Source organism: Pundamilia nyererei, unplaced genomic scaffold, assembly GCF_000239375.1.
Source record: "Pundamilia nyererei isolate P.nyererei 1_Seehausen unplaced genomic scaffold, PunNye1.0 scaffold00034, whole genome shotgun sequence".
Classification (NCBI taxonomy): domain Eukaryota; kingdom Metazoa; phylum Chordata; class Actinopteri; order Cichliformes; family Cichlidae; genus Pundamilia; species Pundamilia nyererei.
Window position 1 is genome coordinate 2,602,756 of NW_005187435.1, and position 20,448 is coordinate 2,623,203.

The 20,448-nt window shown below is 39.5% G+C and overlaps 1 protein-coding gene across 5 annotated transcripts in view; it reads right to left on the reverse strand.

Annotated features, from left to right (window-relative positions):
- anks1ab (ankyrin repeat and sterile alpha motif domain containing 1Ab) overlaps nt 1–3,849 on the reverse strand; it is a 60,531-nt gene extending 56,682 nt beyond the window's left edge. For 4 of the 5 annotated variants that reach the window (XR_311646.2, XM_005729739.2, XM_013910002.1 and 1 more), the window contains exon 1: nt 2,824–3,371. Coding sequence is in view for 4 of the 5 variants with exons in the window: in XM_005729739.2 (XP_005729796.1) it covers nt 2,824–3,117 (294 nt within the window). In the remaining variant the exon portion in view is untranslated. Of the gene's footprint in view, nt 1–2,823; nt 3,372–3,768 lie in introns of those variants that run through there. The other variant, XM_005729738.2, reaches the window with a different exon arrangement.
- Between the last annotated feature and the right edge of the window lie 16,599 nt (nt 3,850–20,448).

A 20,448-nucleotide genomic window follows, 5' to 3' on the forward strand; every position in this document is an offset into this window, starting at 1 on the left:
AACAAACATTTTGTGCTTAATGTAATGCCTTTGATAGCTGTTTTTTATTTGCTAATGCAATAAAAATGTGGTGTAAGTCTCCCTAAGTGTTGGTGCTATTGTATATATACACATAGTGTATATAAACACATGTATGCACAAACTGATTTAACTTTTGCCCTGAGCCTCACCCACACCCATATCCCCAACCCAAACAAATCCCTTGACATGTGGAAGAGAAACAGACACTCCAGGACAGCTGCAAAACAGGATGCCCTTGAGAACAGGACACCCCACCCAACATAGCCTGGGTAAACAGGCCTGTCAGAGAACAGGGGTGGAGTGGAGAACAGGCACAGGGCATGCAGGGCTGACAAAGAGAGAGATCCAAGTTAAAGATGTCTCGGACCCCTAAACTGCTTCGTTGCAGCCCTTGTTGTAACATATGGTACAAACCATACATTTTTAATGTGAACATATTTTTTTTAAAATGCTTTCATTAAAACATGAGGCAAGATTAGTTTAAGATAAATCTTTTAAAATTGAATCAAGTCCAAACAGGCTCGAAACTGAGTCAAGAAAAGGACAAACAAGTCAGCTGTCTTACTGATGGTCACACTGAGACAGATTTAGGCAACGTTTACTGTAATAACTCACTCTGAGCATTCTTTAAGAAAAGCTTAAAATGCTGTAAATTAATTACAAATATAGAAGAAAAAATGAAAAGAAAACTGATTTCCCCAACAGGCATATGGCACTTTCCAGTGCAGTCAGTATACATACACTTAAAATAACAGTAAAGGCTTTTAAACTTTTAGGAAGCAGTCGTGATTTCTGGAGCCTGTAGGGCCATCATTGACATCAAGGGAAGGCATTTTGTGTTTAATTGTCATTTAAAAGTCATACATACAAACATAAGTCTTCTTTGAATGTGCAATCTTAAATAATTAGATATATAAAATTATGAAATCAGTGAAATCTAAAAGAAACTAAAAAGTGCTGTCCTTCTGGTGCACGTTACAAATTCTAAAATCTTAAAAATGAATTTTACTTTGTTTTGTGTTAGATTTACTTACAACTGATAATATATGGAAAACAAGAATCACAGGCATTGGTTTACAATCACAGAGAGCAGAATGTGAGGAAAACTTTCTTTTTGGATAACTGTAACCTGACAGCAGTGTCTTCAGATGCTGGACTTTGAAATAGTCCCAACCTAACCAAAAATAATGGATGACAGACTGAATATAAAAGATAGATGTAGCGAGCACAATGTGACCCAATGTTAAGTGAAGTCCTGTTGTGAAACATTAGCTGATCTATGGGCTTTAAACTGGATGTAACAAGCGAGATCTAACAGTTACAGGATACTATATCCTGCTTTACCTTCTTTTTGGACCCACAAGTTACAACTTGAGCATGATGACGTATTCAATAACACTTGAAGCTAGCAAATGAGATTGTAACATTCAATAAAATTGAGTAAAAGAGCAGAAGCAGCGTTTCCTCAAAGACATGTGTATAATGTGACCTTGTTTTGCAACCATTCTTCCCTGCTGGACATTAAGGAATGCACATTTGCATTACAGTGACTTTTTAGATCCATCTTTTATATAAAGTCTTAGTGGATGTAATGAAAGAGTATCCACAAAATAAAGGGTTTCGTATTGCTCATTTGGCTGCCCAAATGTAGTAGTTTCTCTTCTTTTTTGCAAAAAAAGATTGATTTTTAAGAAACTAGTCGGTCAAGTTGTAATTATCAGTGGAGCCAATAGCTTTTGCTTAAGCACTGATAGCAAAGAATTCATGCAAGCAGGAAGAACTGAGTGCCCCAAATAAATTGCAGACAACTAAAGCCTTTTCTTAAGAGCCATTTCAGTTCGACTTAAACCATTTGCTAGCCAAGATATCAGCTGGGTTTGATGACATATGGCACTATGCCAAAACTTAATCTGATAATCTGATTAAAATCCTTCACGTTATTATTGTGATGGGGAATAATCACCAGGCATGAAGCGTCAGATATGTTCTACTTTGCTGTGGACATTTTAAAAAATTGTACTGCTCTGCCTCTAAGCTGTATAATTTAATAATATATTATCAGTCGTCAGCCATTGTCTTCGTTGTCTCCAACCATTTAAGTTCTGCTAAGAAATGATTATTCATTCCATGGTTTTTGCAGTGCTTTAGGGTGTACTGCATTGATGCTCCAAAGTGCTCAGAAATCACAAGTTAAGGCTTTTGGGGATAATGGGGGGTGGAGGACCATTCACATTGGGCTGAAAGTAGATGGCGCAAGACGTAGAAAAGGAGCCAGAAGAGAGCCGGATACAGTGGAAGCGTGGGTCGGCCCTTGAGACATGTACTGAGTGGATATGGAATGACAGCACAAGCCCAATTAGTCTTGGATGCCAGGGCTGCTACAGGGAGGTCGGTGCAAGTGATCAAGCCATTCATGCATTCAAGCACTCGCCCGCAGGCATTCTCCGCCAACAGCCTGGGTAAAGTTACTCTATCACTGCTTCTGCTGGACTCCTGATCGCTCTCGTTGCGCTGCCTCCGCTCTCCCCCTCTCCCTTCCTTCCTTCCTTCCTTCCTTCCTCTACCATGAAATGCACTGCCTCGCCCGTTCTCATTTGTCTTTTTTCACACTAATCCAGAGTTACTTCTCTTATTGGTTTTCTGTTTTCCCCCTCACACATTCACACTTGCTAACACACTCTCTCTTAAAGACATTAACACGCTCCACTCGAAAGCCTGTCCATGCCTGAATAGTGACAGTACCACTCCCTCTGTCCTCTACACCCTCCCACTTTCCCCCCATCCTTAGAACTTGAGTATTACCTCATCCCACTCAGAGGCAAAGGAAGGCATGCGCTCCATGGATGGCTGCCCAGAGCTGCAGTTAGACACAGACCCACTTCGGCCAACCAGACCTCCATCCTCCTCTCCAAGTGGCGATGCCAACAAATCAGAGTCTGACTTGGACAAACTTCGAATCAGCCCCGCGTCTGCAGGTCTGACTTTGGCTGCTCCCGCTGATGCAGACTCAGCCGAAACCTCACTCAGCTCCTTTATGTCAGCCTCTGGATTCTGGATCACGTTGGTGGGGTTTACATCCGGTGTGCACTCTGCCATTGCTTTTGGAGCTGCCAAGTGCAGCTCAGTGCCTTCACTGTTTTTCTGCCGTACTCTAACTTGTTCAGTCAGTCCAGAGAGTGATCCAAAGTCTTTGTGGAGTTTTTAAGCTTGTAGTTGTGGAAAGCCAACAGATGTACTGGAAGATGCAGATTAATAAAATATAGATGTTGAAGGATCAGTTAATCTTTCTGCGCAGCAGCTTATTCAAAGTCATTCAAAGTTCTCCTGTTTTGAGGTAAAGACGGCACAAATGAGAGACTTGTTGTGCACGGAAACAATAATCAAGGTCCACCCACTAGTTGTATCCTGTAGCCCTCCCCTTACTAACTGGCTGCTCACTTTGATACTCCTACACTTGCTTTTATCCACACATGCAGCCTTTTTAAAAAAAAAAAAAATTCAGTTTTTATCATCAGTTCAAGTCATTTATTTAGTTATGCAAAGCCTAAAAGCGAATACTCCCAAAGAAATCTGGAAGGTTAACTCAGGTTTAGATAGAGCAAGAAGCACATGTGTTTATACTGTAAATATAAAACATACAGGAAAATGTGTCTACCTTAAGATATAATCTACTCCCAAATATTTAAGAAACTTAGACTCACCAGAACCAAAGAAGCCAGAATCAAAGTTTTAACTACTGCATCTTACCTGCTGGCTTTTTCTGGTCCTACCAGTTCTTTCCCCTTCCCTGTGATTGTGTCCGTCCTGCTCTGCTCCAAAATCTCAAGGAGGACTGCTTCTATCCTGTAGTGAGGATCAGACGACGGGAGGATCCCGAAGCCTGGCCTTATTCAGACTGACAGCTGGGGTAATCAGGTTACTGACGCACTGGGTGGCTGCTCCATTAGAAAAGGAAGGAGAGTCGGGATTCCTGCGTTGTCGTTCATGTGTGTCTACCAGTGTGGGTGCATGGAAGAGATTGAGGTTATTGAGTTACTTAGCTTTGTTACTGTAGAGCAGAAAGAGTCTAAAAAGTATTTCAAACCTTTACTGAACCTGTATGGAATACCAATGAGATTTCTAGCGTTGTACCTTTGTGCCGTATACCTATTTATACACAGCGTATTCCTTTCTAAAACTCTTTTCTTGGCCTAACTCTGTTCTGATGTTGTGACCTAAAATCTTGGCAAAAAAGTAAGGATGCTCCTCCAGGAGCTTCTCCCATTTTCTTACCTCTGCAAATTCTCCCTGACCTGAAGCTTTATCGCTAACACGCTTACATATTCATATATTATAATCACAAATCCATTTGAGGCCCAAATATTCACAGTTCAGTGAAACTGATTTTGGTGCCATTTTCATTGTTACTATCATTTATGATTATATTTTTAATCGAATCTTCTTTGCAAGAGCACTCACTAAGTTGTAGGCAGCAGCTCAATCAGGATTATGTGCAATACACATCCAGTGTGCACACAGGTATTCACATTAAACACGTATGCAAATGGATTTGAAACATCAACTAAGCATAAAACAGGGGTAATAAGGGTCATGCATACAGATGTGACTGCTTCTTCTAGTCATTTGGTGAGACCAACTCACTAAGATTGAACAGATTTTTGCTACTGATTCCAAGCAGCATCTTTAAAAGTCCCCTTCGTTTCTGTAATTCATCCATAAGACCAAAAACATATTTTTTGTATACTTTTTTGAAGAATATAACTCTGTAGGCTCTGCAAAACCAAATGTTCTTGTTCATGAGTTTACAAGAGGACAAAACAGTTCATCCACTTCAAGCATACAATGTGCAACAGCAAGAGTTTTGAGTTTTGTGATGAATCCATCAAGCTTGTGTAAACACTGCGAGGATGCCTGCAGACGAATAACGTCAACATAATCCAGCACAGACATAAAAGCCCTGGGAACAACTCTTTTTTTGGCCTCAGAGGAAAGCAGGACTAGGAATTTAAAATAAATACCAAATTTCATTTGATATTTTGCTAACTGGTAAATGTGAGTCTTTGAAGAGAGAGAGGTAGAGGCATAGTGAGATAGTAACACAATTTTAGAACCATGTAAAGTAATGATTAAAAAAAAAAGCTGAGTGGATTTCATTTTACATGTGAGGAGAGTTTAAGATGACACCAGACAGTGTTTCTGCTAGAAAATATCACTCTTCAGACAGGGTAGAGATGAGCGTCAGGGATGATTTGTGACAAAAAGAGAACAGCATGAGTGAAAGGGAATATTTACAAGATGGTAGTGAGACCTACCACGCTGTATGGTTTGTTGACGGCGGCACTGACAAAAAAAAGACAGGAGAAGATTAGACATGCGTAGATCAGAGAGGGAGCTCAGGTTGAGCCCTTTGGACTTGGTGACTTAAAGAGGCAGGGTTGAGATGGTTCGAACCAGTAGTTGATGCTCTGGACAACAGGTGGTGAATATGAAGCTCAGAAATAAAAGATGGAGAAGGCTCATGGATCTAGTGCAGAATCAAAAGTGAGCCTTTATTTTGGCTGGTGAAAAGTTCATAAACAAAGTCTATCAGAAAACTAAACAAACTCCCAAACTGTCTGGAAACAGAGAGAGGAGGTTAACAGATGCTGCGACAAAAGACAAAGGAAGAGCTTGAGTAAACACAAGAAAAAAAACTGGGTGGACAAAGCTTTTCAGTCTGTGGCTCCAAGCCTCGGGAACGGTTTACCACTCCAGCTCCGTTTAGCTGACTCTGTGGAGTCTTTGAAAAACTTATTTAAATTCATTTATTTATTTGTATTCTGGTTTAAAGGCTCTCCATTGATATTAGTTGTGTTTTAATTGTCTCACTTTGTGACCTTTGTGTCTGTGAAGAGCACTATTTAAATAAACTTACCTACATACAAAGTCGTTATGGGGAAGTGGACACAGGAGGGTCAAGAGTCACAGTAATCAAATACAATTACACAGGAGGGGAAGTGAATTAAACTCAAGACACTAGAAATGAGAAACTATAAAAATAAAACAGGAAGTGAGGACCATAACTAAATGGAGAATGCAGGAACAATGAATAAGATAGGAAACAGAGAAAGTAAATGGAACTAAACACTGAAGACTGAAAATGCTAAGGAATAACACAAAGATGACAGCATAAATAATGAGCAAACTAACTGACAAACAGAAAATATTTAACAATAAATTCACTAGCTGGGCCCACGTCCTCATTTTAGGTTTAACAGCGTTTTAGTAGGTAAAAGTGAATGCTTTGACATGAATTGAGCTGCGGTTTGGGGAAGGCATCGAAGAGGACTGGCGATGGCTCCCGGGCCTGGCAGATCCCCATGTACTAAATAGAAGTGAAGAAGTTAAAGAAGAACAAGGAGGCAGGGAGGGTGGGGCACGAACCTATATAGATGACAACCGGAAGGAGTGTGTTTGGATGCTTGGTCCTGCTCCTGAAATTCCAATACATAATCTCCAAAAGAACGTGAAAGCCCCAAACTCAAAGAGGTGGGTCAAACACCCAGGACCATAACACATGCAGAGGGTTGATGCGACAAAGGAGGATGGCTGGGATAGGGTTAGAGGGAGTGAGGGTGAGGGAGGCAGATGATCCACTGTGGCAACCCCTAAAGAGAGCAGGCAAAAGAAGAAGGCTCTTTCATCAAACAGAGCCAAAAGGTGAAAAAATGTATCAAAATGTAGCTAAAATTGAGGGCTTATAGTCACCTGAACTGTGACTTCATGAGAAATTCTTTCGAAATGTGGCGATTTTTAATATGATCGCCCCTCACCGTGTCAGAAAGTTAGAAAATTTTTAGCTTTACATAATTTATCGATTATATGTATGAGTTTTTGTTAAGTACAAAGGTTTTAAACACTGAAATAGGAAATCTTGATGATATGGCAGGAATGTAGACAAGATCTCACACCCCCTGTGCTATTTATGACTCTTCTCAAAGGGCGCTGACGCTGACAAAAGATTCTCTTGTGAGACATCCTTAGTATTCACAGGCAGCCATAGCAGTGCACAGCTCGCCTCTGTGCCCTGTGCCCTCAATCAGCCAAGTTCCTTGCATGCTCACCTCTTCCCCATGGGCAGTGCTGGTATGAGCATGACAGAAAAGATAACATCCTTCGTTCTCCGAGGAGGGTTCATACAGCCACACGCTGCTTAGGCTCGCAATAACAAAACCCTTTCCTAATGACGCACGCTGGATTGAACGTCTAATAATGAAACAGTTTAAGTTATACACGTATTCAGTGCCATTTTAAACAATAAAAGCTCTGGAAAAAAAAACGTTACGAGATAATGATGTCTTCACGCCATATTAGAGAGACAAAAATAAAACATGCATCCCCTCCTTCAGCTGGCTGGATGCTGAGCCTTAGGGTAAAGACAGTGGTGACTCATGAACACTCTTCTAACAAAGACATGCACACTGTGCAAGTCACAGAGAGGCAGTGTATACAGTAAACGCACATGCTGAAGTGCAGTGTTTTCAAGTGCACGGGGTTTGTCCCTGTGAATGTGGATTTTGTGCTTCTAAATTGTTTGCACACCGTGACACATGAATGCCTCTTTAGGATTCCTCTGATTCTTCTTGTTCTATCTGCACCTGCTGTATGTGTATCCAGGTCTACAACTGACATTTTTAATAACATTTCAAAACTTCTAATACCATTTTCTCATCACTCCCGTATGTAAATCATTATCCTTCTCTGCAATTTGGTGCCCTGCAGTTCCCACCTAATCAGTCGGCATTACAGGCACAGAGAATGAGGCCACTGGGTAAAGATCTAATAAAGTTAATCAACCGAGGACGCTATTACCTTCAGATAAGTTCCAAAACAAGTGCTGCAAATCAGCGTCTGATGAAAATCGTAAAAAGTGAAATACAGCTCCCTGCATGCCTGTGAATGCGTAGATCCAAATGGCATTTTTTCACTTGTTTGCCTTGGAGAGATTTAGAGTACATTAACCCGAGAGTCATGGACCCAAATGCTTTGATGCTAACCTCTGAGGTCCTCTGCTCCCAAAGGCAGCAGGGATGCCATTCATCCATGCTATCATTTTCACATACCCCAAAAGTGGGAATTATTACTATTTATCATTGGTGTAGCAGAGCAGTCCAAGGATTGATATCATACTCAATCCAGTTGTGCTTAGCAGACTAGAAAAAAGGTCATTTAGAGGGCAACAACGCAGCAGATACACATTCTGAAATAACCCCGAAATACGTTCGGGACCTCAGCAGCAAAAGTCATGCGTTTGCCATCATTTTGGAGCTACTGAGAACAAGTGTTTCTCTCTGAATCAACACTCGGCAACACTACAAATGTTCCTTCATTGTACACTTCAAAGTCAAGGGATGAAATGAATCACTTCAAATAGAGGCAACAGCAAAACTACCTGCTGTTAGCTCAGAGTAGCTAAAGATGAGGCTCTGTGAAAGGTTTCCAGCAGACACGAACAGCACTGACCTCTCAGCAGGGAAATGGGAGGGCAAGTGTGCACGGCTGAGTGAAGACGTAGTGCTGGATATCCGTCAGCGTTAGAGGAGGACGGCATGAGAAAGAGAGACTAGAGGGTAGAGATACGATCTTTTCTCAGAGTTTAGTGGGGTTTTGTCAGTAATCTCACTTGGCTGTTTTGTGAATTTTATCAGACTCTCTTTTACCAGTAAGATCTGAAATATTTGAAGGATATGGGAAATTAGGTTTCCTAAACTGAAGGAGGCAACAGTTGGCTACCTGCTAGTGTGTTTCTAATTAAACAGCTTGGAAATGGTGATAGTCAAAGAGTTTGGTGGTTAACAGTTTTCACCTATTTTGTAAAGTGTGGTAAAAGAGTGGATCACCACTCCAAAAAAAGTCCATTTTTTTTACCGAACATGTGCAGCTATTAATTTATTACTGTACCTCTGCCAAGGGGGTAGCATTTGCATGCATATATACATGTCATTCTTTCTGTCTGTAAACACAATAGCTCAAAAAGTTTTAAATGGAATCTGATAACACTTTGCAGAGGTGTAGACTTGACTCATGTCAACAATCCTTTTAAACTTGGCTTACGTCCTTCAAGGTCTTCAGAGTCAGCTTAACGATTTATTCATCGAAAACTGACAAAAAGCCTTATAACTTAGAACCTATGATTTTTACAAGTGTGCTATTGTCAACGAATAATACGTACCTTATAAAGCGACCTCTGACCTCTCCTTCAAGGTCAATAGACCAATCATAAGTAAGATGTTTCTTACATCCAATGTTTGTATTGACAACATATAGCCATATAGGGAATGATATACGGGGGTTCTAAGTATCCCGTCAGAGTTTGTATCCAAATATCATGTCACTATCATGTTACATTTTACATCTGCCTTTCTTTCATGTTGGCCCCCAAATATGTTATTTTTACTGCACTACAAACCTCTTAAATTATGCTTAAAAAGACTAAAGAACACAAAATGAATATACAAAAAACAATACGATTCCCTTAAAAGTAAATACTGCCCAGAGAGTGACTGCCCCAGTGGAGGTTTGCAGTCTTGGAGTGCTTCTTGTTTAGACTATTTTTGACGTCGGTTTCCCGTTTTTGGAGATATCGCCCTTCTGTTGAATGTGTGTTTTGGTTTTCACATGGAAAAGGATCCTTTTATATCTGAGATGTAAATTTCATCATTGGACAGCAAGTGCTAGGATCTGTGTGTAGATGTCTGCGTGCCTGCTGTTTTTTGTGACACATTGTGATACTACACTTTACTGATTGAACATGTGCCCTTCAGTCAGATTTTAAAGAAGCATTACAGGAATGATGACTCTGTGCGCTGCAGTCCGTATCTGCAACTGAGTATAATCCCAAAGTCCAGTTTGTTTGACAAGTATGGCTGCTGCATGCCACGTCCAGGCGTGGTTAAGTGTACAGCACCCTGAGTTGCTTAAATAAGTTTTTCCATGCAAGGTATGTGTACAGCCAGACCACACCCAAGAAATGAACTCCAGTGATTCCTGAACTACAGCTGCCTCTTCTAAGATGGAACTAGATGGCAGACCTTGTGGTCTTCAAAACACCATAAAAATGCAATTGAAAAACTCAGCAGGCATGTCTCTTTCCAGAAATCATGACATGTTTCCAAAGACCTTATTGTGAGCATTTTTATGCTTTATTTTTATTTTATGCTTTATTATTTTGTTTTTGCTGTCTACAGGGGCTTTAATCTGCAGAATGAGTGAAGTTGTTGGCAGGTGTAGTAAAAGAGAAAATACTTGAATACATGAAACAGCTCACAGCATGTTCATGATTTATGGAAAGAGACTTTTCACTTATTTATTATTTTCACTTATTTATTTATTTTTTGGCACTTTGGGCACCACAAAGCAAGTACCATTTAGGGTGCATTATATTAAAGAGAAATCAAATATTTCTTAAGAACGTATATCCAAATTTAGGCAATTCTAATGTATAAATTAAACTTAATAAGCACAGAATCATGTGCAGACATCCATGGCTCTGAGGTGATGGTCATGACTTTGATGATCCCCATTTTTCACCCTTGTTTAACGAGACTCTCTTGTGTGACGAAAGGGTTCATTACAGTCTTTGAAGGGATTTTCACTGACCTTGGTGGTCCTGTGGTACTTTTTCTAATGCCATTATCAGATAAAAAGTGAAATATATCTAATATTTTATATTTTATATTTATTTTAGGTTTCTTCCTGTTAAGAGGACGTTTATCCTTCCCCCTGTTGCCAGGTGCTTGCTCAAAAAAGGCCCTTTGATTGTTGAGGTTTTTGCTATGTTACAGAAGGGTTTTTACACTCAAAAAAACATAAGGGATTTGTTTGATTACTTAGATATATAAAAATGCTTGATTAATATAAATCTATTATGTTTATGGTTATTAATTGATTCCTTCTTGTTGGTTATATTTGAATTAAAGAAATTCAGATCAACTAGATTTATATGTGTTCACTCACTGACAACGTACTCTGTCATTGCTAACTATTACGCATGCCCAGGAAAACATTCAAATCAAACATCATGCAGCTCTGTTGTATGTTAATTGTCCCTTGGGTATAAATAAAGTCTTCTGATTCTGATTCTGATTCTGAAGTGGGAAGAAACATTGGAACTGATAAGCAACACATCCTCAGAAATACCATTTGCAGAACTACTTTTTTGCATCCTTAATACCAAGGGTAAATAATGCATAAGTAATGTATAATTATAGACCAGAATATATTCATTTCTGTAGGAGGGATGAGTAAATCTTTTATAAAAGTTAACAATGATACCTCAACCCTATGCTGTGTTGTTTTGTTTTCCAGTATACTCCATGCAAGTTTTTACTCTTACTGATCTTACTGCTCTCGCTGTAGATATTTTACAATTATTAATTACCTTTAATGGTAGTTAATATCTTGCTCAGTGTCAAATTTCTTTCCATTCATGAAAATATTCCTATTTTCCCTCCTCTGACTGATTACAATCATTAAACATCTGATGTGTCAAGGTTGAAATGAGAGTTCTTTGTGTGTGTTTTACAGTTGAAATGTAAGTAGAATTTATTTGATTATTCTTGACTTTACCAGAAGTACATCACAAAATAAACGAGCCTTTCATCTGCTCGTGGGCTCCTGCTCTTTAATCCATGGTAAGTTTTTTTACACATTTCTAATTAGATGGACATTTATGTACTTGGGGTTTGGGTAAGTTTCATAATATTATCCTTGGACTCCACTAGAGGATATTGTACGCAATGCATGGTGGCATTGATATGCAGTAACTTATACATGAATACTATGCTGAAATCACGTACTTGATTTGCCATTTTAAATATATGGCTTCAGTAAACTAATCAAAAATATGGGGGTGTTAGTCTGATTAGGTTAAGATTAACAACCAAACTGGATGAAATGGTTATTTGCAGTATACTGTGTGTCAGTATATACAGTATGCTGTGTTTGTGTGTTCATAAGGAAATAGTCTTGTTGCAGTGCAATTTTTAAATGAATTATATTACTTAAGGTATTAAAACTGTATTCTATATCACAGGACAAATAAGGATAATTCATTTGAGGGATTCTTGAGAATACATATTTAGATAAGCTTTGTCTTGCCTTCAGATGTTTGTTGAAATGTCTGTATTTCTTCTTTTAATAGTAGATTTATGTTTTTATCAGACAGATTGATAGGCAGCAGATGCCTTTGAACAAGTTGTTGTGATGGTGAGAAACAGTGAGAGCTGTATCCTTAGCAGACATTTAAGGATTGATTCCAAGAAATGTACCAGCGAAATCTGCTTATATGATCAATGCCATTACAGGTTTCATATGCCATCATTGTCAAAAGGATATAAAATACTTTTTCGGTGGTGTGATAAGGGATTGCTCATTCTTTGCTTTCACACTGCGAGGAGTCGTGTGAAACAGTAAATGCTGCCGGCCACAAAAGGACAAAGATAAAAAATTAACAGATAAACATAACAGGCCGGAAAGATCAGAATCAAAACACAACCTGAATTCTAACTGTATCTCTGTCATTTGCGTGCAAGAACAGAAACAGTAGTATGTTGGCGTGTGTGTCGGGTGGGTGGGTGTTTACCTGCAGTGTTGTCATGCTTGAATGCACGCATTTTATGGCCGCACGTGTACGTATGTATGCATGCAGGGTAAATGTTTGTGTTGGAGAGCCAGAGGCATGCAGAGCTTCCTGTGTTAGGTTAATGCTCCCTGTGCCACTCTCAGTGAAAACAATGGGCACAGCTCCATGTTTCTGAATTTCCCATCAGGGGGACGATGATGACAATCACCACTGACAGATTCACACATTCACTGTTTTTACTGCGGCTGGCTCAGAATATCACGGTTAAAGAGAAGAAAAAGGAACACCACAGATTTTCCAATTGTATTTAAGTGCTAACAATTTTCTGCTTCTTACTGGAGGTACATGGTGAGGCATTGAATGGGGAACACATTTATATTCAGAGGAAAGATGGGACAAAGGGAGAAGACGCAATCTCATTCTCACCCTACACAGGTAGAGTGAGGATGAGAGGGCAGAGTAATTAATCCACAGATAACGCTGACGGTTCACAGCCAGGTCACTTTCAGTGTAACATCACCATAATAGCTGCCCTTGACAAGCTCCATATTCACTGAGCACCGGAAATGTATGTCTAAATGATAGTAATGATATTGGCAGTCATGAATCAATGAGACATGCTCAATATATTCAGCAAGAGAGTCGAGAAATTTATTCTCAGCAATGTGATAGTGTCAGACAATGCACTTCCATTATGAACCGGCTCACACAGCACTTTAAGATAGATTAAGAACACAAGTTGAGAATAAAGACATTAATCACTGTTGATAGCTGAAGAAAAAAATCCATTTATAAAAGAAAGGTTTGCACATGTTTAAGGTACAAAATACTACAGGAGCTGCTTTCTATCGTCAGCTCTTTGTTGGACAAACTCTGGTCCAAAACCCTGGCTAAATCTGCCTTCATCTTTAGATACGCAACACTAACTCCAGTGCTTTTAGCCTTTTCAAACTTTCTCAACAACAAAGAGAGCAAGAATCCTCTCCTTCTACAAAAATAGACTCTGCCCTTGACTCTATATTGAGCACATTTTTAGAAACAACTTTACTTGTTGCTGGAGTAAAAGGCGGCACAGCACTCTAGCATTCATCCTCGCTGTGATGATGACATCTTCAGATTTAAAAGGTGACATTACAGGAAATGTTTTGTTTGAACCTTGATTTACCTGCTTGTTCTTATTTTTAGAAGGAGAAATGTCTCTGTTGTTTTATGTGTATAAAACACATTTTTTTAGTCAGTAATAGCTGCAAATGTGCAAATTAGTATCTCCTCAGAGAAGCTTGCCTTGGCAATTCGAAGACACTAATGACAGTAAAAACTCTGAATTCTCACAAATTGTGCCTAGAAAATGGTTTCAGTTTTGTTTTAAGGGACTGAATATGTTAATTTAGCAGAAAGCTGTTTATCGGATCAACAAATCTTTGGCAAATGAGAGACGAGAGAGAAAAGAAAGCACAGAGTGGACAAGCGGTCTAAAGTACACTTTGATAAAGACGGGCCTTAGCTAATTTCTAACAAGAACCAAGTGCTTGTATTAAACACCATCACATGCATGAGTGAGATAGTAACAGATGATGGCTTTTTCAATTTCCACATCGGTGCATATTGACTGGCAGAAGAGAACAAGAGAAATTTCTATAGGAGAGATAAGCTATTTGATTGCAAAGACAGCACCCAGCAGAAACAATTTGCAAAACTTGAGGCAGTTTCACATGTGCCTCTGAGGCAAAGATTTTTCAGACTTCTTTCTTTTCTGCTGTTAATCTTCCACAGCCATTATGGATAAAACTGCAGATTTTGCACCTTCGCTTTGTTCGTTTCATCTTCTATGTGCATGAGCAAGTGAAAAGGACTGTACTGGAGGGCATTAAGTTGTTCATGATCCTGATGATAAGAACACAGAATGAACATGAGCAGGAAAGCCTTAATGCCTGCACCATGTGGGGCTGCTGTCAGTCAAGTGAATATTATCATTCTATTTTTAAAAGAGAAGACAGAAGAAAGAAAAAATGTTTAACATTTTCAGCATTTGGTGACAAACATTTAAAATGCCTTACTTTTTAGGCTTTTGAGGTTATTATGTATATAAATGAATATACTACATCCTGCATTTGGAAAAAGTTCCTTTATATAATTTACATAGTTTATCCAGAATAGCCAAAAACAGTCATTGGACACTTTATTAGGTACACGAATTCAACTGTGCATTAACACACATCTAATCGGCCAGTCGCATGGCAGAAAATCAGTTCATTTGGGCATGTAGATATGATCAAGACAAAATGCTGATGTTCAGACTGAATGTCAGAAAGGTGAAGAAATGTGATTTAAGACATTCTGAATGTGGCATGGTTACTGTTACCAGATGGGCTGCTCTGAGTAATTCAATAGCTGCAAGTTTACTGGGATTTTCCCACACAACCATCTCTATGGTTTACAGAGAACGATTTTATAAACAAAAAACCCCCGGTACAGCCAGATGAACAGAATCAACTACCTCACAAGTGTTGCTTTATCATGTTCATCCCTTCATAACCACACTGTACCCATCTTCTGATGATTGCTTCATGTCACTATGTTCAAATGATCTCAAACTGGTTTCTTGAACATGACAGTAAATTCACTGTACTCAGATGGCCTCCAACAAGATCTGTCCAATTTGGGAGCTGGTGGAACAGGAAAACACAGATTATGCTATCATTACACTATCATGTCAGTATGAACTAAAATCGAGTATTTTCAGTGTTATGACAAATTAAAGCAGTTCTAAAGGCAAACTGGTGCCCAACTGAGCTTCAGCAATCTGATACTGTCCAATTTTGGTGACCCCGTGTGAATTGTAGCCCCCCTTTTCCCGACTTAGCTTACATGAGAGGCACCTGGTGTGGTTTTCTGCTGCTTTGCATTCAAAGATGCTCTTCTAAATACCTCAGTTGTAACAGTTAGTTATTTGAGAAACTGTTCCCTTCCAATCACCTCAAAGAAATCTGGCCAATTTAATATGACTTGTGGTTTCAACAAACATTTTCTATCAGAGAACAACCATGTTTTCTCTTTCTCTGTACACCTAGCGATTGTTGTGCAGATTAAGTTTCTAAAAACCTCAGACTAGCCAGCTGTCACCAACAACTGTGTGCATTTACAGAGTCGCTTAAATCACCTTTCCTCCCATGCTGATGCTCAGTTTGAACTTCAGCAGGTTGTCTTGACTATAGTCCCCATAGTTACTGGTTTAACATCTTCTTCTTTTAATGTGTTTTATTTTTGTCCCACGTTATACTGCATTTTAAACTTATAATGTTGTGCTTTTCTTGACAAAGGTTAAAGTTTAAAGAATGTAATTTAAAAAGCATGTATATCAAATGTTGGGAAAAGTGCAATAAGGGTAAGACAAACTAGAAATGTTCTGAGTACGCTGGAGCAACATCATATGAACAGAGGGGCAGGATGTGCTTTAAAAAGCCAGAAAATGAGGTTTCCTAAGAAAAGCACAAAAATAATCTTGTGATGCCACATCAACAATTGACTTGGGACACTCTTAAAAGGCAGAAATTTGCAACTGCTTTTAAATGCATGTATGGACGGGAACCATATGTTTGAGGTGATGAGGACCTTGATAAAAAATTCAAGTCCTTTAGTTGGAGGTGAGGTTATATGAAAAATTTATCAGGTGACTTTATTCCAAATTTAGACTTTTGGAATTGGGGAAAACAAAAACACTCCAGAAGAGAAGATCGGCCTCTATGTTCCTGGATGTTTCTTTTTCTGTAGCTTTTAAATTCAGCTTGACTGTTAGAGAGGTTCATGCCTTAGATATGAAGTGTCTATCCATGTAAACAATCATAAGAATAGAAATAACTTGATACTTGATTTTAAAGGTTAAACATTAATTCATTCATTTGAATTCATTTGGATCTGTTATCTTAAAGGAATACTTCATATATTTAAACGGTTGGCATTATAATGTTGCCATATTAGGAAGAAAACTCAGAAAAGCTTTTAAAAAGATGAGGCTTTTAAGTTGTTGGAAATCGTTTTTATGTATTTTGAGCAGCTGACATGCATTTGGAGATGCTTGCATAGTCAAATGTAAACGTAGTCAACACCACTTGCTAAGCATCACTGGGTCCATTCGTGTCAGATAGTATTTTTAGAGCATTTCCTGATTGACAGTCTCGAATTTGCATGAAACTTTTATGGTACAAAGTTTGAACATACAGTTTAATATGGTTGTAAATTTCAAATCCTTACAAAAGAGAAAGAATGAATGAATTTCTGACTTAAATATTGATTCATGGAGCTGATCATTTATATTTACTGGTCATTTTATTAGGTACACCTTGCCTGTACCAGCTCAGACATCTTTTTGCATTTAGAATTCTTCATGGTATACATTCAACAAGGTGGTGGACACATTCCTCAGAGGTTTTGCTCCCTATTAACATGATGTGATCTTCTATTGCAAAATTGTGGTGAGCCTGCGCAAATTTTAGCCTCTGTTTCCTGTTCTTAGCTGACAGCACTGGCATCCAGTTTGCTCTTTTGCTACAGTAGCGCATCTGCTTTGAGGATCAATATGGTGTATGTTCAAAGACGCTCTTCTGCATACCTTGATTGTCAGTGTTGGGGAGTGTTCCGTACGGAATACATGTACCGCTGTTACGTATTTAAAATACAAAATATGAGTAACTGTATTCCGTTACAGTTACCGTTTAAAAAGGTGGTATTTAGAATACAGTTACTTTGTTGAAATAAATGGATTACACGGTTTGGGTTTTGTTTGACAGCTACGTCCCGTTGTTCCAGGCGGCAGCGTTACGGTTGCCATGGTTACAGGGTGACGCTCTCTCTGCTTGTTTCCTGGGTGAGAGAGTGCCTTTTTGTTGTTGTTTTTGTTGTGCTAAGCTAATAGGCAGAATGCTACTCTAAAGAATGTAGCATCATGGGCAGTGTAGTCCGTGCTGCTGGGAGAATGGACTGCCATACCCTTATGTGTCTGTGAGCGAGGGAGGGAGAAAAAGGAAAAGTACGAGCTGTCACCGAGCAGAAACGGGAGCTGGAAGCATGTAATAATAATGACTGCAGCCAAGAAGAGAGCCTGACGAGCCCAGTTGTAAGTAAGCTATTAAGACTCGACTGTACACTGTGTTCGTGTTTTCCTCTGAAACAATAAGTTTCGTTGCAGCAGCCTTTCAACGCCTCTCTCTGTCTCTCGCTGCAAAGTTGACCCAGACAACAAAGTAAAGCTAGTTTTCAGCTATGAGCCCGACATGGAACCCACCATATTAGCCAGAGGTCCCTTTGCTACGGTTCGGAGCCGCGGACCTTCAGTAACAGTAATAAATCACAGCAATAGTACATTCACGTAGTTGTAAACAGCATATATTAAGTAATCCAAAGTATTCAGTTACGTTACTCTCATCGAGTAACGTAACGCAATACGTTACAGAATACATTTTTGGGCATGTATTCTGTATTCTGTAATGGAATACATTTTAAAAGTAACCTTCCCAACACTGTTGATTGTATTGCAAATGCTTATTTGACAATCGATCCCTTCCTATCTGCTTAAAGCTTTCTGGTTATTCTCCTTTGACTTCTGCCATGAACAAGGCATTTTCAACCCAAGAACTTCTGCTCACTGGATATTATCTCTTTTTGGACCATTCTCTGTAAACACTCGAGATGGTTGTGTGAGAAAATCCAAGTAAATCATCAGTTTCTGAAATACTCAGACCAAGCCATCTGTCACCAACAAGCATGCCACGTTCAAAGTCACTTACCCTAAATCACTTTTCCTCACTCAGTGAACTTCAAGCAGGTTGTCTTGACCATTTCTACATGCCTAAATGCAGTAAGTTGTTGCCATGCGACTGGCTGATTAGATGTTTTTATTAACGAGCAGTTAACCTATAAATAACATAGTGGCAGGTGAGAGTAGCGTTTTATTCACGCCTTTTTGTACTAACTTAAAGTGCAGTAAGGTCTGACAGTTCCAACCATATCAGTAGTTGAGGGTAAATTATTTGGCTGTCCTTTTGACTTTATGAAACTCATCTGTAAAGTGCAAAATACTTGTATGCAAATGCTAACAGATGAATATTTAACACACAGTTATTTATAAAACATGGCAATGCACAACGCAGTTGAGCAGGTGAAGGAGAATCACTGTCAGTGTCCACAGAGCGTACAGCTGGCCGGTGGCACCCGTGGGGTGGGCTTAAGACAGTTTATACTGAAGCAGGGCAACTAACAATGTTATGTGTGATCAAAATGTTCGCCCAGTGGCAGCAAATGACTAGTTCTTCAGCTAAATATAGACATTTATCTGATGGCGTGTCGTCATTTTGCTCAAGGACACTTTAACAGGCTGTTCATGATTGAATCTCCTCAATGCAGTATAGTAATAGTAAATACTCTTCATCTCCCATCCCAGTATGCTCCACTGTGCTGACAGTGGGTCTAAATCAATCCTGGAGGGAGAAGAAATAATAATTCCAACTTCCTTCCTGGTCACTGGCACGGTCCACTCATCAAATTAGCTTTAATTGAATCTGATTCAGTGTCATTCATTTACTAACCAACTAGGGGTTGCATTTCATCCTCTCTCAGGAAGAGTATTGTTTAGAGTAATCAAGAAGGAAATCTTAGAAGAAGTGTAGGTTGTGGAACAAAACACAGGTTAAAATGTGAGGCGAGTGAGAGATGAGATGCAAGTTCAAAGAGCGAGCTTTGTTTTCCCAGATACTGTTGTGTAGTACATCTGTATCAGCCAGCAGGCCCACGGGAGCCCCTGCTGGCCAACACAACCACTGTTTGAAACAAGCAGATTCAAGAGGCTCTCCCTAAGGCCAAGGAAAATGGATATTGATCTGGAGCCATGACTAAATGGATTAAATTACAGAGTAGTGTTGGTAGCAGGGCAGCAGAGAGAATGAGGCAAGAGAGAGGAGGAGGAGGAGGAGAGGAGGTAGAAGAGTTGGAGGAAGAGACAAAAGGGAGGAGGAAAGGGAGAGACAAGGGGTATTGAAGAACTCTACCCAAACCTTTGCCTTGCAGACTGCTTTCTTTCTCCCCTGATTCTTTTAAACAATAGTCCACCCAGTAGCTCTGTGCAATCATCCCCTGCATGCTGTACTGAAGCATCACCCTGGTCTTCATGCAGTTATGAGCCAAATGGTTTTAGAGGAATTGCTGGTCAGGGGATTATTATTTTCTATTCAGCCAAGGCTGCTGGATGGAAAGAGTGCCAAGTGCATGCTGGGAGTGAAAGGAGATGCACCATCATGAATACAGAAGCCAAACTATTTTGCAAAGAGCGCAAATCTGGGCGGAGGTAGCTGGCTGTCTGCCGCAGTCTAACCTGTTTGGTATGAACGGTTAATCAATCAGCAGTTCTGCTTAAGCCCCTCTGTGCTGAGGCCTCGCCAATGGGTCTGGGGGTCTGCAGAGAATAGCTTTCCGAGTGCCTCTCTGTGAGCTCTGAGTGTTGATATTCGTGACATTAATGCGTTGACTTGTGACAGGAATATCAAAAAGGTGAATGTGAGCTGCACTGTAAAAAACAGAAAAAGATGAGAAGAGTTAGCAAACATCAAAAGAATATAAAGTTAAGTTAGTTACATTTAACCAAGATAAATCAAACATCCTTACATTAATAAGTTTGTTGCAATGAACCCACAGAGAACTATAACCCAACCCTGTGAAGCTTTGCACAGCTCTGCAGCACCTTTCAGCTCATTGTTTTGGTTTAAAGTGGACTGGTTCTCATATAGTGCTTTTCTACTCTACTTCAGCACTGAAAG